The sequence below is a fragment of the Neolamprologus multifasciatus genome, chromosome 14, assembly GCF_963576455.1.
Source record: "Neolamprologus multifasciatus chromosome 14, fNeoMul1.2, whole genome shotgun sequence".
Lineage (NCBI taxonomy): Eukaryota > Metazoa > Chordata > Actinopteri > Cichliformes > Cichlidae > Neolamprologus > Neolamprologus multifasciatus.
Window position 1 is genome coordinate 5,278,892 of NC_140452.1, and position 26,291 is coordinate 5,305,182.

Below are 26,291 nucleotides of genomic sequence, written 5' to 3' on the forward strand. Positions count from 1 at the left end.
ATATATATGAATTTTATAGTATTTTGAAAACGTAAACATGGGTGGTCATTTTTGGCCACGAACAAAATGAGAGGGATTTTTTTTGTTTTTCTGTCACTGCACAAAAAACCAAAGATACATAAAACTCATTGATACTTTTAATTATTGCTATGCATCTAACCTCCATCATGGTTAGAAAATAAATCAGTTTGCATGTATTATTTAGAAAAAAAATGGGGATTTTATGCTTTTATCCCTTTGTAAATCATTAAAATTATGTAATTTAACTGTGATTTAAAGGGTTAAAAGTCTGGATTTGAATTAAATTTTGGTCTTGATGAACAGCGCTGATACTAATCTAAAAAAATCATGTCAAAAAAAGTGGAAATTTTTCTTAATATATATGAATTTTATAGCATTTTGTAAATGTAAACAGGGGGTGGCCATTTTTGGAAGTTTTTATGTTTTTCTGTCACTGCACAAAAAAACAAAGATGTATAAAAGTCATTGATACTTTTAATTATTGTTATACATCTAACCTCCATCATGGTTAGAAAGTAAATCAGATGGCATGTTTTATTTGGAAAAAAATTGGGGTTTTGTGATTTTTTCCATTTATGAGTTCCTAGGATTATGTGATCTAACTGGTATTTAAAGGGTTAAAATTATGAATTTGAATGAAATTTTGATTTTCATGAACAGCACTGGTACTAATCTAAAAAATCATGTAAAAAAAAGTGGGAATTTTTCTTAATATATATGAATTTTATAGCATTTTGTAAACGTAAACAAGGGGTGGCCATTTTTGGCCACAAACAAGCTGAGAGGAAGTTTTTATGTTTTTCTGTCACTGCACAAAAAAACAAAGATGTATAAAAGTCATTGATACTTTTAATTATTGTTATACATCTAACCTCCATCATGGTTAGAAAGTAAATCAGATGGCATGTTTTATTTGGAAAAAAATTGGGGTTTTGTGATTTTTTCCATTTATGAGTTCCTAGGATTATGTGATCTAACTGGTATTTAAAGGGTTAAAATTATGAATTTGAATGAAATTTTGATTTTCATGAACAGCACTGGTACTAATCTAAAAAATCATGTAAAAAAAAGTGGGAATTTTTCTTAATATATATGAATTTTATAGCATTTTGTAAACGTAAACAAGGGGTGGCCATTTTTGGCCACAAACAAGCTGAGAGGAAGTTTTTATGTTTTTCTGTCACTGCACAAAAAAACAAAGATGTATAAAAGTCATTGATACTTTTAATTATTGTTATACATCTAACCTCCATCATGGTTAGAAAGTAAATCAGATGGCATGTTTTATTTGGAAAAAAATTGGGGTTTTGTGATTTTTTCCATTTATGAGTTCCTAGGATTATGTGATCTAACTGGTATTTAAAGGGTTAAAATTATGAATTTGAATGAAATTTTGATTTTCATGAACAGCACTGGTACTAATCTAAAAAATCATGTAAAAAAAATTGGGAATTTTTCTTAATATATATGAATTTTATAGCATTTTGTAAACGTAAACAAGGGGTGGCCATTTTTGGCCACAAACAAGCTGAGAGGGTAGTGATTTTGCTGGAATCCAGAGGGTTAAAATTGATTTGTGTTTGTGGCTGTAAATGTGGAAAAGTTCTAGGGGGCCGAATACTATTGCAAGCTACTGTATATTGCATTTGTGGTTTATTTGTTTTAACATTTCAATCATACTGGACTCAGGATCGGCTTCCAGCATGGAACAAACCACACAGTAGTCATCAGCATTACCTAGAAACACACTGGCGTTCAACCTAACAGTTTTTAGACAAAACTGAAAGTGCTATTGCAATACAAAAGCACATGACTCTACTTACTTTGATGTTCTAGCAGTTCGCAAGCAATTTCAGTGCGGTGCAGCCCAATGGCTTCTGGAGTGGACAGCACCCTAGTAACCTCTCCACTCAGAAGGTAGTGTTTGGCAAACTGTAAAACATGTTACAGTAATTGCAATTGATTAACTTAATTCTAGTTAAATACAATAAATACAATTCAATACAATTGCTTATTAAATACCTTCAACACTAAAACTCCACAACTGCTGGAGTCCATCTGCTTGTTGTGTGGCAGAGTCTCCATTTTCCAATCCACTCGGGACTCTTCCTTTCCTTTCATCTTCAGAAAATTCCTAATAAAAATAAAACAAGTTTTTAAAATGTAGCCAGCATTTAGCTCTAAATAAAAAGAAAAAAAAAACCCACAAACCAAACAACCCAAAACAGATAATTAATGAATGATGAATACCTCCAGTTACGCATAACTTTCCTTTCATAACAACCTTCATTTCCAAGAGGGTCTAACAGCAGTACAGATTGTGAGGAGATTTTGATGTCAACTGTCATACCAAACCAGTAAAATCTGGAACACACTGCATTTAGCGTTTTGTGTGTGCCAGTGTGTCCTCCAATTGGAGATGAATGAAACTCATGAAATATCTTCCTGGCATCATCCATGGTTTTTACTACTCTTCTGGTTCGAACAAAGAGTTCTCCATCTGCAGTAAAACAATATATATTTAGAAATTAATTTAACCACATATATGAGTTGTTAGTATTAACAATAAATTACTGACCCTTTTGTTTGAATTTTGAGGCATATCTTCTGAGGTTTTGCCTCTGAGCCTTGTCATATCCTGAAGGGTAGGAGCCCGCAGAAATGAATGCGTAAATCTCTTCCCACTTCTTCTCCATATCTACGAATGTAAGCAAACATTTTCTTATGAGCTTCAATATGTGCAGTTAACAATGCAAATAATTTAACTTATTAAATAATGACATTACCGAAACAGCCTTAAAACACCGAAGCTGCGGACTCAAAAGTGTTGTGCAAATACCACGTGTCCAGTAACTTGACAGCAGACTTCACCGAAGCTGAAAATTCGACAGTTGTGCAGAAAGCAGATAGCGACTTCACTTTAATATTGACAAACAATCACAAAGGCTTAAAAAAAATCAAGTATCAACGTCAATAAAAAGTACTAATGCTTACTACTTACCTATTCTCCTGCAAATATGACAACGGGGTAGCGTGAAATCACAGCCGGATGCGCTCAGCTTCCCTTTTTGTGTTGTGCGCATGCGCACATGCTCAGGCACAACGGGTAGGACGGTTTACGGGGTAGGAGAAATTCCCAGAACACCGGAAGCGTTACGGTTGCCATGGTTACAGGGTCACGCTCTCTCTCTGCGTGTTTCCTGGGTGAGAGAGCGCCTGTTGTTGTTGTGCTAAGCTAATAGGCAGAATGCTACAGGTATAGCTCTAAAGAATGTAGCATCATAGGCAGTGTAGTCCGTGCTGCAGGGAGAATGGACTGCCATACACGTTATGTGTCTGTGAGCGAGGGAGGGAGAAAAAGGAAAAGTACGAGCTGTCATCGAGCAAAAACGGGAGCTGGAAGCATGTAAATATAATAATAACCACTGCAGCCAAGAAGAGAGCCTGACGAGCCCAGTTGTAAGTAAGCTATTAAGACTCGACTGTACACCGTGTTCGTGTTTTCCTCCAAAAACAATAAGTTCCGTTGGAGCAGCCTTTCAACGCCTCTCTCTGTCTCTTGCTAGCAAAGTTGACCCAGACAACAAAGTAAAGCTAGTTTTCGGCTACGAGCCCAACACAGAACCCACCGTATTAGCCAGAGGTCCCTTTACTACGGTTCGGAGCTGCGGACCTTCAGTAACAGTAATAAATCACAACAATAGTACATTCATGTAGTTGTAAACAGCATGATAATATATTAAGTAATCCAAAGTATTCAGAATACGTTACTGTCATTGAGTAACGGAATACGTTACAGAATACATTTTGGGGCATGTATTCTGTAATGGAATACATTTTAAAAGTAACCTTCCCAACACTGGTTATATATGTACAATGCTGCCACTACCTTCTGAATATTCAACACTCATCAAACCAAACAATGTTTCTATAATCTTCTGTTGTTCAATTTGGTGCACTCGTGCGGTTTCCTGTTCTTAGCTGACAGGAGTGGCACTCGGTGTGGTCTTCTGCTTCAATGTTCCATGTTGTGAATTGAGAGATGCTCTTCTGTATAACTCAAAGCAGTCTGGTCATTCTCCTCTTGCAACAAGAAGATGTTTTCACCAAGAAGATTTCCACTTCTTGGATATTTTATTTCTTTTTCCAGACCATTCTCTCTAAACTTGAGATGGTTGTGGAGGAAAATCTCAGTAGATCAGCAGTTTCTTAAATACTCAGACCAGCCCGTCTGCTTCCTGGTGCCAGACAGGCTGGTCTATGCAAACTTACTTAAATCTCTTTCTTCCCCTTTCTTATCCCAGGTTTGAACTTCAGCAGGTCATCTTGACCATGTCTCCGTCCTTAAATGCACTGAATTGCTGCCCTGTGATTGGCTGATTTGCGATTTGTATTAACATTCAGTGAGTACATATGAATAGGTGAAATGAACCGATTGTTTATGTCATTGTCTTTGCAACGCTGGTTTATAATTAAAGCCATCCTGTGGAGTTTTAATCTAGTACTGCTAAAACCTGCTATATACACAGGTTTGAAAATGATGCTATAATTAATATTTGGTTGGATTTTGGTGACTTAAACACACAGATCAACAAAAACAACCATTATAAAGAAATGTACTAGCCTGATGTATATCAGCGGGGGGGAAAGTAAACTGACTGAAAGCAGACACCAAGCTTGCGTTACTACATGAATGGTCCGTGTGGGTGTTTAATCCCACTTTAAGTGGCGCTCTGTAAACCTCTTTGCTCATATATATGAGCAGTATCAAAGTAGGCGAACTACCTGTATGGATGATTAGGTTAAAAGACTTGAAGAACTAAGATCTTAGTGGAACAGTGGATGTTGTGGATGTGTTGTCCTAGAGACGCCGCCAGCTGCCTGGGAACCACCAAGAAATTGTTTGGATTTGTGTGTGTTTATGCACGGATTAAGCCAACAAAGCGATGCGGGTTAATTAGCGAGTTTGACAGGTGCTCAAGTGAGATTTTGTTGCTTTTGGCTAATTGTTTCCCCCTGTATGAAGTCTTAAAGCTCAGCCAAGCTAACTGTTAATAATTTCCTATTAAAATCAAAGCCTGCAGAGGAAACAACTGGCAGAAAATTAAATGCATATACTTAGTTGCATTCCACCAGTGAAACCAGTCAGCGGTGACTCTCAAGACATCAATAGGACACACAGACAGCGACGTAACCTGCATTCCTGCTGTGTGGGAGACGAGCGGAGGGAAGTCAGTGGAGGGAAACCAAAGGAGAGGAGCATAGTCGGAGCTTTCTTTCTCCACGGAGTTTCTCTTTCACTCTTTCTCCGCCTGTCGTTTGTGCTCTCCTCTCTTTTGTCCCCTAATTGACTCTCCTTGCATACCTTCATGTGCGCTGATACTGTTGTGTGCATTGTATACACACACACACACTTCTCATTTCTCATTTCTCCTTTTACGGACACAACTGAACACACAGATTGTGAATCCTAGAGGCAACCCGCACACACGCAGATGGAGAACACAAAAAGGTTAATTCCATCAGGATTTGAAGCTTGTGTTTTTTAGAGATAAGTTAATAACTCGGGGCTAAACGTCTCGAGGGAAGCGTGTTTTAATGATTTCATTTGTGTGCAAATTGGATCAGGAGTAGGAGTCTCTTTATTAGAGGAGAAAAGAGGACCTTGATTTACATGATCACAGTGAAATTACGGCGTGTCCCTGTTTCTGCATGTGTCATTGTGTGTCACTGAGAGCAGACTGCAGGTATACTATCCTTTCAGTGTATAAGAAATGGCTCCCTTTCAGTGCCATCGATTTGTCCTTGTCTTTTATCTGTCTCGAACATTTCTCAGACATCATCTTTCTCCCAGACACACCCTGGCTGTCTCCTTCAAAATTACTCGTTGAAGACCTTTTGTTTTCAGCAATCGCTCCCCTTCAACCGCATCAGCTCCCCGTAGACTACACGAGCGCATAAAGTTAGAGCACAGCTGTCATAGAGCCTCCGCCTCTCTCAGTGGTTTCCTGTGTTGCCAAATCTCAACAGCAGCAGCCACAAATATTTTGAGGCATCACATTGTGAAATGTCTGAATCTGAGCATGAATCCCTTCTGTGATTTAAACCCTGCCTCTAAAAACTCAGGTGTCATGAGCTTACCTACAGTATATTTACCTTATATCGGCTTGGATAAATCGTAGGGTTGTGTCAGGGAAAATCTCTATTGTAAGAAACAAATCAAACATGCTGATCCATCCACTGCGGCAACCCCTTGGGAAATAACAGAAGCTGAAGGTTATTTATATTTACTTTATATAGTATCTTCTTGATGTAGGAACATTTAAGGCCTCAGGCTACATCCACACTAATGCGTTTTCCTTTTGCGTCGTTTTCTCTCCGTTTTGGCCTCCCGTCCACACTGAGACGGCGTTTTCCTCAAGGAAAAAGGCAGCGTTTTGAAAACACTCTTGAAAACGCATACATTTCAAAACGGAGCTGCCCCGTCGCAGTGTGGACACTCGAAAATGCAGACTTTCTAAAATGATGAGGCATTTTAGTCATGTGATGCAGTCATGTGACCAATTAAACAAAGATAGTGGAGGGCATTATACAGCGGTTGTTTTGATTGCTCTAAATTTTGACAGCCCTAAAAAAGATTAATATCATATCAGATTAATTTTGGGGGCGATCGTGGCTCAGGGGGTTGGGAAGCGTATCTGTAACCGGAAGGTCGCCGGTTCGATCCCCAGGCTCTCTGTCCTGGTCGTTGTGTCCTTGGGCAGAGACACTTTACCCTGCCGCCTAGTGGTGGGTTTTTAAAATCGATTCTGGCTTGGATAATGTAAAATCGATTCATTAAAATCCTGAATCGATTTTTTAATATAAATTTATTTTGCCCGAAATGCCAGAATCTCTGGTGAAATCTCACAAAATTTTAACAACCACCAAACAGCTAAAACAGTAAATGAGAGCAGGAACACGGATTCTGCACAAAGACGTAAACACACAGCGCGACCCGCGGATCAGAATCAGTTAGATGTCGAATTTCTCACAGTCGGGGCTGAAAGCCGACAGCTCGCTGATTCTGATCTGTCGGCGGGTCCGCGCTTTGTGTTCACGCCCTTTATGAGCTGATTCTAAAGCTGTTAGTTTGATGTCTCTCCAAACAATATTGACCGAACCAGCAGCAAAAGAAGATCCAAACTAGCTTCACATAAACATCGTCATGTGTTCACTCTGACTTTTACTGTTTTGCTTCGACCACGATGCACAGCTCTCTCTCTCTCTGCACTGTTTTCTTCATTATTCGCTTGCTTGTTACGCACAAGTCTACCGTTGTTTACAGGCTGTCGGCCGACGGGTTTTTTTTTTCCGTTTTATAAACTTCCGAAAAGAAAACCTAATTTCTGCCGTTCAATACTGAACAAATTTAAACTTTTTAAAATTATGCAAAATGCAAAACGCTCAGCCATGTCTCTAATAAAAGCGCTGTAACGTCAGAGGTAACGTTCATATGTTGATTAATGGTTTTCCTTCGTTTTTGATGTACTGCAGAATATTTTTATAAAATCCCAGAACAGGAAAATCACCTTCATGTTTTTCTGTGTTTTATCCTCAGCTACTTTGACACAAAGGCATCTGCTGTGATGCTCACACCTTTGATAAAGTCTTGGTGTGTCAGCTTCCTTTTTATAGATAAAAAAAATGTAAATGTACTGATCTGAATTATAATATTTCTGACTGTCAAAATTTCCCAGATTCAAATCGAAGTGAATCGAATCGAATTATCGATTCGGGACCTTGTGAATCGGAATTGAATCGATTCTAGAAATCAGTGACGATACCCAGCCCTACTACCACCTACTGGTGATGGCCAGAGGGGCCGATGTCGCGATATGGCAGCCTCGCTTCTGTCAGTCTGCCCCAGGGCAGCTGTGGCTACAACCGTAGCTGCCTCCACCAGTGTGTGAGTGCCAGAGTGAATGAATAGTGGCATTGTAAAGCGCTTTGGGTGCCTTGAAAAGCGCTATATAAATCCAATCCATTATTATTATTATTATTATTATTATTATCAGTTTGTACATGCTCCAGATAGATTTTCTTCAAACTCTTTAATTCTCACTCGCTTTTGCTCATGCACAGGACTGGAACGTAAGCGTTTTCGGCCGTTTCAATGTGGACTCACAACTCTGTGAAAACGACTGAAAACGCTAGTGTGGACGCGGTCCGTTTTCAGACGAAAACGCCGTTTTCAAATCTATCCGGGCTAGTGTGGACGTAGTCTCAGTGATACAAGCCTACAGAGCAGGCAGTGGTCCCCGCATTGCCACTGAAACCAACACATTTCAAATGGTGCAGCTTTTACTTTGAAGGCAGAATTTCTCCTTTTTCTTGCACTTTTCAAATTTTCATTATCGCTTGGTGGGTAGTTGACGAGTGTTTCCAGACAAGCTGATGTCATCCATGCAAACTTTTTGCAACTGTGGCAGCCTGCTGGAGGCTAAAGCAATCCTGAGGGGGTTTTTAGTGCAGAACTGTATTCCTCTTTGTGACCAATTTCACGCTAGAGACTGTCAGCAACCTGCAGACTCCACTTGCTCACCAGCTTCTTTTCCCTTTCAGTCAGTGATTACATGACGGTCACTACATGGTATGTAGGCTGAGGGGCCTAACACTTTGGCCTTATAGGAAAGACATTACATACTAATTAAAGAATCTTGATGTTAAGAATTTAAAAAAAGATTTTGGTGACAAGTCCTGGCAAGCAAATATATCGTTAAAAGCTGAAAGTGGACATGTTAACATGAAAACATGGTCTTGGTTCTTAGTTGGCTTTCTCTAAGGTCTTTACACACCGAGTGTGCTTCGAAAAAACGACCAGAAATTCAGAACTATGTTCTTGTTTGTTCTTGTGAAGAAATGGAGATCTGATTCTCACAAGAAGGCAGCATCAAGGAGAATTTCATGGTTTGATCCAGGAGTTAAAGCTGTATCAAAACTGCATATTTCAGGATGTCAGTGGGGCAGTTTGAGCTCTTGTTGGCAGAGTTGGGACCACATCTGAGGAGGCAGAAGAATAATTTCAGAGAGCCGACTGACCTTGAGCAGCATCTAGCTCCGTGTCGGAGGTTAAACAGTATTATTCTACTATTTCAGTATATTCAGTGTGTGTGTTTTGAGCTACGAGTGCACTCGTTGCCAAATGGTCCCTGTGGAACCAGAGCCTGTTTTTTATGTTTGTACATTTAAAGCATAACCAGTTTTGGAAATCTATGTATGCTCAGGAAAATACAAACAGTGTTGCTGTTTAGATTTTGAATGTTTACATTTTACTCAGGTTCATAAGTGCTGCAGAGAAGCATGCCACTTTTACTGTAGTGTGATGTCAGATGAATAATAGCAGAATTAGTGTTTTTTTTCTTCTTCTTTTTTTAAAATTTGCATTAGTGGAACTAGCATAGGGAGTAACTGGAATCCCGGATGCTAACATTTATCATGAATTCAGGGATATGCAAAGCTAGATTATCTGTGCTTCATGTAAATGTCTCCAATTTGACTAATTGTGGGACAAAGCTTGTAACCAAGAAATTCATGCTCATTGTGTCCCATCAGATAAGCCTGTGCTCTCTCTCTGCCCGACTGCTGGCGCTGCGATATTCTTCCTTCACTTTTCATCTGAAACGACTGCAACGCTTTTAAATATGTTAAAATTCAGTCTGCGTAAGTACAGCATTAAGCATAAGTGGACCCACATGCTGGACACTGTATGTACGAACATGTAGGTGACTCATTACAGTCTTGTCAGTTTTATGCCCCACTGATCTGCAGTTTGTGATAAAATGACAAAAAAAAAGGCAGCACGGCAAAAAGAGAGGATGCAAATGTGCAGAGAAGAAATTAAATGCATTAAAAGTTAGAAATCCCGGATCCACGGTTAAATTCACAGTCCAATCCCAGGAAGAGACACAGATCCCTTTGGGTTTGTGTCAGGAAGAGCATCCGGCATTAAAAAAAAAAAGCTGCCAAATCGAACATGTGGCACTGCCCACTGTGGTGTCTCGTTGTTAAAAAGCCAGCAGCAGACAGAAGAGAAACTTTGTAAACTCTCCAAAATGCACCTGCTTTTTCTGCTGTACCAAGTCAAAGTATCTGCTGTGAAAAGGTTTGTGGCAAAGCTGTAATTTATCTCACTTAACAGGTAATAATAATGGATTGGATTTATATAGCGCTTTTCAAGGCACCCAAAGCGCTTTACAATGCCACTATTCATTTACTCTCACATTCACACACTGGTGGAGGCAGCTACGGTTGTAGCCACAGCTGCTCTGGGGCAGACTGACAGAAGCGAGGCTGCCATATCGCGCCATCGGCCCCTCTGGCCAACACCAGTAGGCGGTAGGTGAAGTGTCTTGCCCAAGGACACAACGACCAGGACAGAGAGCCCAGAGATCGAACCGACAACCTTTTACAACCGGTTACAGATACACTTCCCAACCCCCTGAGCCACTGTCGCCCAAGGTGTAGCACAAGAGTGTCACTCAAACTGTCTGTGCACGCCCCCACAGGCCTGTGGAGGGGACTAATCAGACACATTAACTGAAAACACCTGTGGATGTAATTACTGTAATACAACTACTGATTGTAAGGCCTCGGTGTAATAATTCAAAGTGCTCCCCTCAAAGAAGAATGAGTATAAGTGGTTTTAGCAAAACAGGAGCAAAAGTGCCTCTTATTTTGAAACTGTCTCACTGCTGCCTTCATTCTCATTAAACAGATTAATTAACAGAGTAGTGCACAATTAAATGCAGACAATAATGCGTGCAGAACACTGTACTCATTTTGTTGCTGTTGTTGTTTATTAAAGTAACACTTTTTACTTTAATAATCTAATTAAAAGTGACCTTTTCTGTAACATCACAAAAAGCCACAGCCAGTGTCAATGTAAGAGCTGCAAAGATGAGAAATATGCGACGAGTTATCGCCGCTTCTGACACTTTTACTGTTTATGAAGACTAGAAATCTGAGACCATATAAACACACACACTAATGAGACATCCCACTCTCAGGCTCGTCCTGTTTTGTCACTCGAATTGCCATTTTTTGAAAGTGCAGGCGTGGATGTGAAGCGCGCATCGGCTAGACAAGGTAATTTCCTGCGGAAGTCGGCGAGCAGGAGGGTTTTTTTTAGGGGGGGTGGGGGCTGAGGGCGCTCGGGTCTGGGTCGCGATGGGGCATGTGAGGGAGGAGGGGGAGGGCGGCAGAAAGTGTTGAGATTAATGGGCGAAAGGGTAAAGTTGATGTCGGCTCTACAGAGGAGAGGCTGAGTGAAGAAAAAGGAAGTGAGGAGGAGGGCGGTTAGTAGGTCATCTCAGAGGGGAGCACAGGTGTTTTGGGTGGAGGTGCGTGTGTCGTAACCGCTTACGCACACTGCTGAGAGAATCATAAGCGGCAGGACGTAAAGACGGGCGGGTGGTGGGAGGACAGGATGAAGATGAGGCAGGGCGATGTGGAGGATGAGGACATGACATGTCAAGAGGTCTCTGGCGCTCCACGAGTTTTGAAGAAGCTACATAATTAAGTAAAAATAACCCCAGAGGAAGGAGAGCGTCAAAAGGCAAGTCAGTAGAGATGCTGAGACAATCCTGGAAAGTAACTAAGTAGATTTACTCAAGTGCAATGTTCGGGTGAACAAAACCCTTTTTACTCCATAACATTTATCTGATCTGCAGGTCAGGTTGTTACATGAAAACATTAATGACACGGAACTGTTACCACTGTTTCTCCAACCTTTTTAGCTGCTAAAGAGTGAATTCCTCATCAAATGTCAAAATAACAAGCTGCACAATTTAAATAGCTACTGAAATTAGACTAAGATATGTGTTGCAGCCCGTTCTCACTCCCAAGGCGTAACATGGCGACGTTTTGTCACGTCCCGCGGCGTTCCTGAGGAACGCAAAAGGAGACCTTCGGCGTTCTTATGGTACGCGGCGGGTTATGGCCGAAATCCAGTGCAATGACGCTCCCGCGGTAATAGACGTTCCAGCCCTAAACCTAACCTTATCCCTAGCCCTAACCATAACCTTTTTCCTGATCTTAACCATGACTTTAATGATGTTAAATAGCGTGTTTTTCTAAGCGATTTCAAGAAAAAGAGCGAACATGTGTAGATTGAGTCCACATGGTTCTCATAGGTCGTCATTTAGGAACATGGTGGGTAGCCGAAAACGTAATATGTTGACGATTTGTCACCTAGCGTAAAATGTTACGCTTTGGGAGTGAGAACGTGTTGTACACAGAGGCGTGCTCTGAAACCCCCCATATTCAGGAAATCTGTGCCTTTAAAGATAATTACTTAAAATACATTCGTGAGGATAAGCAATACAATAACAACCACACAGTTAAGGTTAACTGGCTTTTGTATTATCTGTAATTTCACACACAGTACCAGAGGGATTAGACTCCATTAATCATGATCCTCAAAATTTACAGTGTTACCTTTATGGAGGGAATCACACTAATCTGCTTTGACTTTTAGCATGAATTCACTGAGTTTAACAAAAGGATTGTCTGACTGTTTAGGAATTACAGCCTTTTTTTATTCACAAATTCTTTCCTCGGTAAGAAAACGGTCTTGGAAAGTCAAGAACACTCTTGAAGAGTTAGATTTTAGATATCACTTTGAAGTCTACAATCAAGAGATGACTTCATGAATACAGAAGGTTTACAAGCCAATGAAAAGTAATGGTTTCACTTACGAACAAGAAGACCAGGTTAAACTTTGCCAGTGCCAGAAATGATCTGAACGAACCGGCACAGTTGGGAGAAAAATTCTTTAGACAGAAGAAACAGCTCATGATCCAGATCATAACACAGCATCTGTCTAACAAGATGGCAGCAGCGTTATGGCATCGGGACCTATGTCTGCTAGTGGAACTCAGTAACTAGCGTTTATAGATCATGTGACTGCCGATAGACGTAACAGGATGAATTGTTAAGTGCACATGGCTAAATCTGCAAAACCAATCAGACAGCACTTCGCTGTACAGATGGATAATGACCCAAAGCGTATTTCAAACGCAAAAGAGTTTCTCGAGGCAACGAAATTGGATAGTTTTAAGTTATTAAATACAAACCTGAAGGCAGAGAGACCTACAAACAAGCAGCAGCTGAAGGGAGCTTTAATAAAGATCTCAATCGATGAAACCACATGTAGCGATGTGGATTCTACACTTCAGGTTTGTATGTTTGTAAAACTCTTAAACAGTCAATGCAATGCTTTTGTTAGACACTTTAAATTAAAGCTGAAAGTCTGCACTTCAGTCACAGCTTGACTGTTTGATTTGAAACCGACTGTGGTGTAACCGAGGCAAAACCACAAAGAAAAGTGTCAGTGTCCAAAAAAACCTAACCGTGGACCTAACTGTATGTGTCCACTGTGACACAGACAATACTGACAGAGGGTGGTTTAGTTTAAGTGATAACTGACATGGTTTTTATTAAGAAAATGACCTGACAGTAGAATAAAAAAAGAGTCACTGTTACTTTTGATGCTCAAAGTAAATTCAGCCAATAACACTTTTGAGCTTTTATATTGTTTTCACTTGTGATTTTTTGGAAAGTGAAGGGTCTGAGGACTCGATGGAAGACTAGGTGGAGACGAGGGGTGGAGACGAGGGCAGCACTGGTGGATACATGGAAAAGAAGTGAGGGCAAAGAGGGGAAGATAAAGTCTGAAGCTAATTATATCCACAATGGAAGAAAAACAGGAGAGACGTCGAGAATGTGAGAGCAGAGACGTGTAATTATAGAGACGGGGTCATGAGAGCAGGGTGGGGTGGACCGCTTCACTCTAGGGGTCTAATTCCTCGTCTCATACTGTGTGTTTGTGTTTTCGTGTGTGTGCTCGTGTGTGTGTCTTTTCCACCTGAGGGCAGGGAGACGGTCAGCACTGGATAATATCCACAGAGACTTTTAAAATTCACAAATTAGCCACCGTGCCGTCACATCTCCCGCTCTCCTGTGCGCTCATTGATCCGAACACATTGATGTCTTTTCTTTGTTGTTCAAGTCAAGAATCAATCGATAACACCGATAATCATATTTGACAGGAGGCTTAGTCTTCGACCGTCGTGTCTGTCGGGAGCTTGAGTGGTCAGATAACGTTTTATTTTACGCTTCGTTTAAGCGGGCGCAGCTCCGAAGCACTGACCCCTTCCAGGTTTTGACCTTTTGTTGTAGCTTCTAACAGGAATAACATATTTGTCACATCTACTGTATGCGCTTTATCATTATGCAAACATGGAGCTCTGCTGCTGGAATAGTAATGGCATTGTTACTGTGGTTACCACCACTACTAATATATAGTGCAGGTGAGCTGACGGCCATCCAATCAAGCTTGCGCACTACTGCTGTCATGACAACCGTTAGCATGTTCATGTGTGAGAGTCGATAATTACTGGCGCTCGTGATGGGGCGAAGCAGCACATGTTCAAAGGCAGATTCTAAATATTAAAAGTTGTTTGAAACATTGAACTTAATTTTCTCCAATTTCCTCCTGCAAATGTTTAATTATTAGTGAGACCTCATTATTTTGTGTCTGTTTTAATGTGCTTTCAGACTTAGGCTCATTTGTTTAATTGCTGCATGCTGGCTTTACTTGAAATTTATTAGGTTGGACATGAGGGAAATATTAATATGTTGTGCTTTAGTATATTACGGTCCTCTACTTTTTAGCAATCATTAAAGAAGGCAGCAAAAGATGATCAAATGAGTCAAATAATATAAATAATGTTGGAATCTAAATCATTAAAACACACTGTTAAAAAAAAGATATATTTTACTTTTTAATATTTTCCACTAAACTATAGAAGAAAAGTTTTTACTTTTCTCCTTAATAATAAATTGAAATCAGCTTCTCACTCTCTGGACATGCTGCATGCACAAGGACGTTCATCTATTATTATGCATGCTCATATGGAAAAAAATGCTAATATGGTAAACAAATGGAAATATTGCATGATAACAATGATATCTGTATAAATTATTAGATATTTGGCAATTTACAAATATATAGGAAAGCTAACATGTTGATGGGCTAAAGCAGCAGAAGACCACAAACTTTGCAAACTTGTAGCTATTGCCTGTGATTTGGTTTGCATATACCAGATATTTTTCTGGGTATTGTCGCTGCCCATGTTCATCCCTTTATAACTACACGGAGGCAGCCAATCATCTGCTGGTTGCCTCTGTGAGGAAAAGGCAACATGTGACAAAGCTCAAATAATCTCAAACTGGGGTTTTGAGCATGACAATCAGTTCACTGCACTCAAGTGGCCCTCACAGTAACCAAATCTCAATCCAATAGAGCTTCAAGATGTGGAAGAACTGGAGATTTACATCGTGGATGTGCAACCAATAAATGTGCAGCATCTGTGTGATGCTGTCACATCAATATGGACCAAACTCCGTGAGGAATATTTTCAGCACCTTGTTGAATAATTGAATAATTAAGGCCGATCTAAAGGCAACAGGGGGTCTAACTCAATACTAGCAAAGTGTACCTAATGAAGTGACTTTACGATATCATAGTTAGACTTAACCTTACGGGGTCTGGCTTTTATCATTATTTCTAAATAATTCCCACCTATGTTTCCTGGAAATAACTATGCGTTGTCTCTAATTAAACAGAAAAGTGACTGTTTTAATTGGTATCCCTCTTCTTAATTAATTCTTGTTAATTACATGCAGAACCAGTCGTGCTAAACATGAAAAGATGTGAAATTGTAATAAATCTGTCTGCAGGCAAACAAACTAAACTAGCTTCCTTTTAAATTAAGTGAAATTAAGCAGAAATGTCCACAAAATTTGAAAAAGAACATGGCAAATAACACTCATTAACATCCCACTAATGTTATGTGAAAATGAGTAGCTGCTTCATCAAGTTACCCTGTTTTTTTTTCTGTGATTAAACAGAAAAGCTGAGAATGCTGTGATGGCGGAAGTGAAAAAGCAAAGAAAAATTAAATGGAAATGTACACGGATTTTTATTTCACTTGAAAAATGTGATTTATTATGGTAAGTGGAGGAGTTGGTGCATTTCAGTCAGACTGCACTGAATTCTTTTTATCTTTCAGTCCACTTTTTTTTCATTCAACACTTTTTTTTACAATTTGAAAATACGTATGAATAAATTATATGCAAAGTAAATGTATACACGTGAACATTTATGTGAATTAAAACCAACTTTTTTCAGGAAAAACCTTATTAGAAACTCAACAAGCGAAAATAACAGCCTGCCATCCAGCAGCTGTTTCTTTTCATGCTGCTGACCCAAAAAATAAAGACAGTTTGTTGGTGTGTTTTTGTAGAATAAAATCACAAAATCCTGTTTGTTGTCTAAAATGATAAATGGCATGACATTTTATCTGCAACAATGCCGAATGATTTCAGCAGACAAATGAAAACACTGTATGTCGGAAAATAACATTGTCTTCCACAGTGTGTGTCAGGACTGCGTGTGCATGTACGCTGGCATGCGTGTGTTTGTGTGTGTGTGTGTGTGTCAGCTCTGAGGGGAAATTCCTCTCTCAGGGCTGGGAGTTTTTCCTGTCGTAGAGCTGTGTTTGTACAGCCTGGCTTTGTCGGGATATCCTATCCTGCCCATGTCTGAGAGGGAGGGAGGGATGGAGGGAGGGATGAAGGGGGCACTGATAAGGGCGAGGGAGGATGAGAGGTGTGGAGAGTCAGGACGAGAAGCTGGAGGGAACAAATAAGAAGTGGAGCAGTGAAATGGACAGCTAAGGATGGCAAACATTTTTAAACCTTTATTTAATAGAATTTGTCATGCATTGATGTAACATAGTCCGCTGTAATCCTCAGCTTTCCGGTGTGAGGCTGCAGGCGAAGGGACTGTGCGAGACGACCAGACAGCCTGCAGCCTGAGGGAAGGGCCGATCTATCATCCAGACTAATTCTACTGTTTTGATGTTGTCTTGCTTTTGGGAAACCCCGGTTCTGTCCAGCTATGCTAGACTCAAACATTTGGACATGTGACAATCAGAAAGAGCATGCAGAGATACCGGGCTCAGATGTTTCAGAGAGGCTCGGTACAGTGAGTGGAAGACGGGAAGTGGTTTGGATAGAGGGACAGGGAAATAGGAGCAATTCCTTAGATGGACTGAATGTACAGGAAATCGAATATCTCCCATCTGTTCACAGGAAAACACACTGAACCACAGTTTAAGCATGCACTGAGACTTATAGACAAAATCTTTGTCTGTCTTGTTCCGATTATATTTAGGGAGGATGAGCTAAAATGAAATCCGAGATCCTACCAGGGGATGCAATAAACTGCACATCACAGAACTGTTTTAATATCTCAGGTCAAAATCTTCAGTGAAGATGAGAGAACAGCAAGAGAAACACAATAGAAACAAGAAATTAAACGCATGGGGGTCAAGACTTGAAATTCTTAGTCAATCGGGTTTTCATTTAAATCTGACTTTTATCTCAAGGGCTGATTATTTCTTCCAAAGAGAGATAAAGGTCATTTTAGGATATAAAACTGGAGTCAAACTAAGAAGGGAGATCGGCTATTTCTCAGGCACAGAAATTTGTAGAAAGAAATGGTACTGATATTAAATTTAGGTGAGTTATGTCAAGGAGAAATATATATGAGAAGAAAAAAATGTCTTTAATTTTTCTTTCTTTCTCGGTACACAGCATAAAATAGACAGAGGGAACAAGACCTGGTAGTCAAGAAAATTGTACATATTTTAATTAGTCTAAATGCCTCCGATGTATTTCATTATTGGCTAGGGAAGGACATTGTTAGTTTAGACAAAGCAACACTGACAGAATAAAAGATGAATGTAGCCACGGCGACATCACCCCGTGGTCTGTGAAATCCTGTTTTGAAGACTCCTAATGAGAATTTTCATCATTGCAAGTCTTGGCCAATGAACATACCCCAGACAATCCTTCATTCGAAACTTAGATTGACAAAAAATTATATAATTGGCTTAACAATACGATAACAAATGAGTAACTGAGACCATAAATTCAATAGTATTCAATTCTCTGTACAGAGAGTACCATTTCCCCATAAACTTCTATTCTAACTTAGTGAACGACTTAATATTATGTGGGAAAATTGCCACAATTAATTGTCAGGAGTAAGAACTGCAAAACAGGAGTGTTTGCAGTTGTTAAAGGAAAGACACTGTAATTTTGTTGTACATACAATGACAATAAACGATTTCAACTTCAAAATAACAGAGGCTAACAGAGGCTAAGAGGGGCTAACAGAGGCTAACAGAGGCTAACAGAGGCTAACATCGACAAAAACAGCAGAATACAGATTTATTGCTATGCTAAACTCCAACAGCACAAGTAATGATGGGAAGCCAGTACATTGTTAGCTAAAGCTAAGTAAGTTAGAATGCTTTACATATGATATCAAGTCAAAACTCTTTCAGTCAGATATATATATTTGAGGTAATCTTGCGTTTAGGACTTTCTGTCCTGCTTATGTTTGCTAATTACCTAGCTTTTAGCTCCTTTGTATAAAATAATCGTTTACATACTCACCTTATAAGCTGAAGATCACCAGTTTGATCTTAGGAGGAGACATAAAGAGCCAAAATCCTATATAGTAATATTTAGTTTTTGTAAAGTTAAATTAAGTTTAGGAGTTGACAAGGACAAGGACTAATGAGAAGGACTCTTATAATAAACAGGATGACATAGGGAAAGCAAGACTAATAAATTAAACTACAAGTAATCTAATGAAATTAATTTTAAGTACTAACAGAAGCTAGAATAATAAAATAATATATATATATATTTTTTAAAAACTCAAATTAAATATGGACATATAGATATCAAGGTGAAGCTAAATAAAATCGGAAAACTATAATCAGTAACCTAACTCAGTCACGGGTACAAAAAAACGACCCAACATCAAAATAATTTATAGAAACAAGGAAAACCAAAGAACTCCCATAACAAACCCAAAAACCATTACAGTCAGGCATGCTTCACAAACAGAGACATCAGCATATTTTATTTAAGACTATTACTATTAGAAAAACACAAAGGAGTTAAGCACATGATCCAGGCTGACAGAAGCACAGCTGCTACATACAAAAAGAAGTATGTGAATGTGTGTGAGAGAGAGTGAGCGAGGAAAAGTGCAGCACAAATTCAAACTGGCAAGTGTGATGACGTACATGCAAATTTCAGATCAACAACAGCAACAGGTCAGTAAGTTCAAGGCTCGTGTGCTCTGTTTTAGGATTGCTGCAAAGAAAACCTTTTAATCATTTTACAGTAAAATCAGTCACTTTTTGAGGGTTTTTTAAAATAGAAAAAACAATTTTGTACTAATAAATATATGTGGCTTAATATATCATTACATCTTCCAACTAACTGATGTATTATCATAATAACCTTTAACGCTAAACAATATCCATCTAATGTTAGGATTTCATACTTTCTATCTGATAAGCAGTTTGACAAGGCTAGATCCACTTCAAATAAAGTTTTACTAATGCCTCTTTATAGCAGCTAACAGAGGCTAACAGTAGCTAGTGGTGGCAAAATCAGTGGTTAACAGAGGCTAACAACATATAATAGTGGCAAAACAGCAAAGAGAGGCTAACAGAGACTAACAGAGGCTAACAGCAGCTACCAAGAAGCTAATAGTGACAAAAACCGTCAGCAGTAAAAACAGCCCCTAACAGAGGCTAACAGAGAATGAAACAGGAGTGCTCAACAACTCACTTCAGTATCCCTGTCATTGGACAGAAATAAGCAGAAATAATACTGGAATTCTTTCACATAGTTTTACAGCCTTCTCCAGAGTAAAGACATGGATATTTATAGATAAGGTTAACAGCGGAGTGACAGTCTACACTCTCCGATGAATGATGGCCAAAGTTATTTGTCCTCCAGTGACCACCGTAGCTAGGATTACACTCTCTATTTGGGAAGGTTAAAATCTATTACTGTGATTTTACCGCCTGTAATTTTAAAATCGTTACGCTCTCTTACTGTTGTGAGAGCAGATGACTCATTCAGGAATGGTGTCATTATTTTCCAAATGCCTAATTTCCTGTGTTTTGAGTCATTCCTATCAACTGTCCACATCTCAAAAGCCTGAGAATCTCTGATTTTTCTGAGAAAATTCCAGGGTGATGATATAAATGGTAAATGGCCTGTATTTGTATAGCGCTTTGCTAGTCCCTAAGGACCTTCCGATTACAAGGCAAACTCCCAACTCTTGAGCCACGATCGCCCCATATACATCTTAACAGGAAAACTGTGAAATTTTAGCACTCTACTGTTATTTGTTTGTTTGAATTAGCTTGAAACAAAAGTGGGTTAAAGCTTGTATCACAGATTTCCATATATGAGGTGTACATTATACTGCAACACTACAGTATAGTGTCACATCAGATGACTGGTCTTAAAGACGGTATGTGTGTGTGTGTGTGTTTATATAAGTTTATTGTGATATTCCAAAGAAATCACACCGTCATGAGCAAAACATTTTTTAATAGCAAACAAATAATGGTAGAGCTAAAATCTGGCAGTTTTTCTGTTAAGACGTGCATCATCACCCTGGGATTTTCTCAGGGAAATCAGAAATGGTCGCGCTAGCTTGTGCGATGTAGGCAAGACAAGAATCACTAAGAAGTGAATCACCTTCATAACACTTAAAAAAAGCTGTTTGCTTGGTTCTTATCTTGCTTCTTTATCTTGTTAACCTAATATGCTTATATGCATTTTATCATCATCATAAATATACAGCTTTTTCTGAAAACTCCTGTAAACCAGGAGGTTGATTTGAAAAGTCTCTTGTAGGTCCTAACATGAGGCTTCTTTGTTTAGTTGTGGGTTTCTTTGGTGGTGTTGTTGTTGTTTGTGGATTTTTTTGCTTGATTGATTTCGCCTGTGTTACATCATAAACATGTTATATCATATATAAATTATATAAATCATGGTAATGTTGGTCTCAGGACAACAGCCCCTTTGAAATGGAACGTGTTTTTCTTTTCCTGTTTCTAAACACACACACACACACACATCTTGTCCATTTGCCAGTTCCTGCTATCATCACTTTGGTCATTATCTCCACAGGCAGCACAAACATTATATTAAAAGGTTGTTTGTGTAGGGATAAAAAAAAAAATCACTTTTGTTTGTGTTGTTTGTGGGTTTTTTTTTTTTTTTTGTTGGGGTAGGAGGTTACTTTTCTCGATCCTGGCCCTAACAGCTTTGGTCTTTGCGACATCTTCACCAGGTTTCTGTGGCGTGACTGTGCATGTTTTGGAAAGACAGTTAGGAAGTTTATATTGCTGTGATAATATGAATCCCTACGGACACAATTGTTTTAGCTGTTGTGACTTTAACTTGGCAACCATGGTTAGTTTGACCCTTGCTGGCTGCCATACAGGACAACAGACCTCAGTGCAGATACACCCTTCCTTTATCAGAGCCTGGATTATAAGTTTGGATGCATGCAATTGTGGGAGGTGAGGGTGTGTGCTTTGCAGGCAAGTGAATAAGTTTTAGTCATACCGTTGGAGTGGAGTGTTGGCAAAAAAAAAGTGCATGGAAGGAAGGGTGAGGGAGGAGGGAGGGTGATTGTAAAGATGATAAGGCTGAGGGGGTGTGTGAAAACGCTACCAGTGCATTTTATAGGAGTGGACAGTTCATCACAGTTGTCTTCCTAGTCTCAAAGCTTTTTTTTTTATCAAACTGCTGCTGCAAAGATGTGTCTTATGTATCTTATCTTCTGGGCAGTGCTGAAGAGCAACCGAGTGCATTTGCTCAGTTTCACTTGAATATTAAGTTTTGAGGTAGTTCATTAGCTTCATGCTGCCATAATCCGGTGGTTAAGTGATGACGTGACGAATCCTACTTCCGGGCCTAAAGTAGTCTGCGTTTAATATGGCGTTTGTGTTGTTAACATGTTTAATGTTATGTATTTTCTTCTATTTAATCTCAAAAAGCTCCTAAAACAGTCAGTGATCACTGTTGACCTCCCTCGGCTTTTATTACCGCTAATCATTTATTTAAGCTCAGTTTTTAAAGCCTTAGGATGTAACTACAGCCCAGCCCATGCAGCCTCGGATGGATTATCTCAGTTGTTCTCCTGGCTGAAGTTTGGTCCTTTTACAGCATCCTGCCATGCGATTACATTTGTTCCTGACCACCGAGAACACTCACGTTAACTTTTATCGAGTGGAAAAAAAGTTAGCTTGTTTATGTTATGCTAACATAGCTGTGTCGCTAGCGGTCACATAGCACATCATTATATACCAGCTAGCCAAACTTCAGTAACCCTACAAATGTCACTGCTGTTTAGTTTTCTGTCTTCATTTATGTTGGAAGTGATAATAGAGCTTTATGTTTTAATTTGTTTCCAAACCCCCGCAGTCAGGACATGCTATATTGTATTTAGATAGAAGCTAGCGTGCTAACTTCCTGCTAACTTCTTACTCCGTTAAATGTCATAAATTCCGTTTTCATGGATGCCTGGATGTTAAACTCAAATGTTACACCTGGTAGAGCAGAACGCTGATCATTTTATTAAAGATGAAAGACTTTAGACAGTTTTTCAACTCTCAGTAATGCCATAGTGATGTTTGATATATGGACCTGCAGCGGAGTTTAGGCCCAGACACGGCTAGTGACGTCAGACTTAACGACCGGATTGATCTTTATGTAGGCTATAATTTGTTTTGTTTTTTTTAAATATAAATAATTACTATAACTTGCAAAGGGTGACCAAGAGATTGTGTGAAAATCACCCACAACAGTTCAAAACCAAAACAATATTTATATATTTTTTTGTTGTTTTTTTTTTTCCAAATAAGTCCAAGAAGATGTACCAGTTTGTAAACATTATTGTGCTGTAAAGTTGGACTTTTTAACATCAGAGTCAATGGGGACTGACGCACTTTTGGCACCTGCCTCCAGTGGCCAATAACGGAACTGCAGTTTTTGGCACTTCCTGGCTGGCTTCATTTTTCAGTCCTGTAGGTTGCTGCTTTGATAGTAGTTTGTTCCACACCGAGTGTGACCACAAAAACATGCATGCCCATAAAGTGCAAACAATACTTGTTACCATATACAGAAAATGTGTCTATTTTAAATCCCAAAGCGATTCCATCCAAGCCGTAGTACCCAGAGTGTGCCTGTGCAGGCAGGGAGAGGACATACAAACTCCACACAGAGAGGCTTCAGGTAGATCGGGGATTTGAACCCAGGACCTTCTTACTGTGATGTAGTGGTGCTAACCACTGTGATAGACTTGACTACACTATTTAAACAGGGAAAGAAAACATGACTTTGTTTTTTCCTTTTATTCAAACTGAATTAGATAAAGGAAGCATTTTCATCGGTTTCAGCTCTTCTGTTTTAGCCATCATAGTAGAATAAACCCATCTCACCTTTACAGCTACAGCTAGAAAGGCAAAAGCCCCCTTATAGGTGATTAACACAACTGGCCCAGAAAGGACTGACATAAAGCATGGTCCTCTGAACAGACATATAACAAACAATAACCAGATGTATTTAATGAATGCGTTTTCCCTATGCAGCTGTGAGTTATAAGATAGCTCCCTGAACTGGCACTCTGTCACTGAAACCCGTAATATAAATGAATTTAAATGATTGTCACCGGAGCCTTGGCTCTTACACATTGCTGGCTCAGTATAAACACTCCAATAATGTCATATAAAAACACATAATAACATAATAAGAGAAATTTTGCTGTGGAATGGATACTTTTATCGTTAATATTTTAAGCACCATTTGCTGATAAAACTGTGTGTGTGTGTGTGTGTGTGTGCAGGATATCTAGTTGTGGGTACACAACTGTAACGGTATTTCACTTAAACTGAGGATGTGATTCATTCTTCCAGCACGGATCTTGTATGGAATTAATTTCATAAAAAGTCGTCTCAAGATCCAACAGTGTAGCTGTAATTCATGAATACCAAACGTTGCTTCAGGTGAGAGTTTTAAGCCAAAGCCTAATGAGTCCAGCTGGTCCATCTGTGGGTTACCCACTATCTCCCAGGCTTAATGAACTGCCCGTGAGCCTTTTGCAGCCCAGCACATCTCATTAGCGCCACGACATCCAAGTATAGTGTGTGGGAGTTCGCCCACTTACTCAACTACCATTTCTTCTCATATCACATCAGTTATTTTGTCTTCTCCTTTAATCATCTCTCTTGTATCATCATCCGTTTGGTTTCACCTCCCTCTGACCTTTCTTCCATCTTCCTCCGGGCGTATATCTGAATCAGAGAAACTCCAGGACGCCTACAAATTATAAGTATTCTACCACAGTGGCGTTTTCCCTGCTGTACCTTTCTGTGCCCTTTTCTTTACATATCCCCCAAGTAATTATCCTCCCTTCCCCTTTTCTCTGTCCTTTTCTCCTTCTGTACCATCATTTGGTTCACCTTTTCCTCCCCTCTCCTCATCACTTGGGATACAAACACACCGGATGCTCTTTCTCTTGAAGCAGATCCCTGACTCAGTGCTTTCCGCTGCACAATTTTCGCTCCCCTAACATTTTGCGCCTTCAACGCAACCCTTCATCTTCTCCTCTGCTCTTCAAATGTGCCTTTTTCTGCCTCTGATGTTTTTGGGCCGACCTACCACACTTAACCTCTCCATCACTCGGTCACCTCCGGTGCCCATCACCTACTTCCCATCCATTTGTCCTGCAGCACCTCACTTCCCACTCCCCACCCGGGCAGTGCTGTCCCTCAGCAAAGACGTGACCACACATTCATGTAGCCCTTTAGAAGAACCTTACCCACAATGCACATGGTGGAGCGATTTGCATGACAGGCAGTGGTGCATTTCGCAGAGGGAGGGATCGGCCGGTGTATGTACACAGATAGAGAAACCCATAAAGGGAGCGAGAAGAACTGTAATGTTGGTTTGAATTATTCATAGCTGGTCTATAGGACAAATAAATGCATCAGGAAAGGGGAAGACACAAGCAAGAGCACCTGTTATCTATCCAGAGTGTGATATCTCTGTAAGCCCAAAGTCATGTATGCTCAAGTCCTCTGCTACTGCACTATGAGATAACAGTATATAGGCTGGCTATGTGTCCACTTAAAGCTCTGAATTTAATTAAAGTGTATTACTAAAGCTAGAAAAAAAGGGTGCACGTAACAGTCATTGAAGCGTCACACTGACTCCACTACATTTATTTGAGTTAAAGCTTTATTTACTATTTACATTCCTATAGATTAAGCTAGCAGCACATAACATTTTTGTTGTGGCCCAGCCTGCGGTACAACATTGGCATTCATGTGTGAGGATTTCACTTTGGGCATATGAGGTACTTAACCTCAGGCCAGACACCAGAATGGAGTGAAGGGATCAGTCTCACATGAAATCAGTGACAGTCATTTCATATTCCCCATCAGATCTTGTTTTTGTGATGAGCGAGTTTGTGCCTGAGGTTGCCAATAATCCTTTCCATTTTTCAGCATTCATAGCCTACTCAGCAAACTGATGTTTACACCGATGCATTTGTTTCTAGGACTGTTTGATCGTGAAAGCTAAATCCCAATAAAGACCAAAATGACTTTGAAATTGAAAATTGTGAGCTAAAACATGTTTGAAAGTCTGAGAAAAAAGCCTGGGAGGGAGGAGAGAACAATTTCTTTGTGTAATTTAATATATAAAAAAAAAAACCTCTGCATGTCATCACACTGACTGTGTTGTTTCTGTGTTTTTTTTTCCACAGAAGTCGTTCTCGCTGGTGTTGGAGGCTGTGGATTATGACAATGACACATCGAGTTCAGGCGAAGGTGTGTTTGCACGTCCCTGCGTTCCTTTTTATTCACGTGTAGTCAGGAATGTAAATAAAAGGGCGGCTGAATTAAATAACAATAAACAGAAGGAAAGTTGTGAGGGTGTTATTATTCCCCTCATCCTCACGCATGTCATGTTTTGAGGTTTGAAGCTAGAGAGCCTTTATACAGTCATCGCTTAAAACACCATTAAAGTGTTGAAGGTAAGTGACACGTTTAAAAAATGGAGGCGTCTTTACTGCATTTCCAGCTTTATCTGGTCAAGAAAAGAGTCACTTGTGAGTTTAAATATTAACAATCAACAGTTTTATAGATGAAAACAACACGGGTGCTTGTTTGTGAGCGCTTGCTGTCTGACATGATGAAACAATGTGAAAATATCCTTTGTGTCTTAATGTCTGTGATCTAACGAGTTTAGCGGGCCTTTTATCCAGA

At 39.6% G+C, this 26,291-nt stretch overlaps 1 protein-coding gene and 1 long non-coding RNA gene across 2 annotated transcripts in view; one reads left to right on the forward strand and one right to left on the reverse strand.

Annotated features, from left to right (window-relative positions):
• The window catches only part of LOC146503309 (uncharacterized), an 82,736-nt gene that overhangs the window by 28,445 nt on the left and 28,000 nt on the right, over positions 1–26,291 (forward strand). Inside the window, exon 3 of the mRNA XM_085131140.1 lies at positions 25,790–25,853. Coding sequence (XP_084987266.1) covers positions 25,790–25,853 — 64 coding nt within the window. The remainder of the gene's footprint in view (positions 1–25,789; positions 25,854–26,291) is intronic.
• On the reverse strand, positions 1,686–3,141 carry LOC146503310 (uncharacterized). The gene is made up of 5 exons (XR_014868773.1): positions 3,023–3,141; positions 2,808–2,897; positions 2,272–2,719; positions 1,845–2,155; positions 1,686–1,758 (listed from the first exon to the last, which is right to left on the reverse strand). It is a non-coding gene; the product is annotated as an uncharacterized LOC146503310 (long non-coding RNA).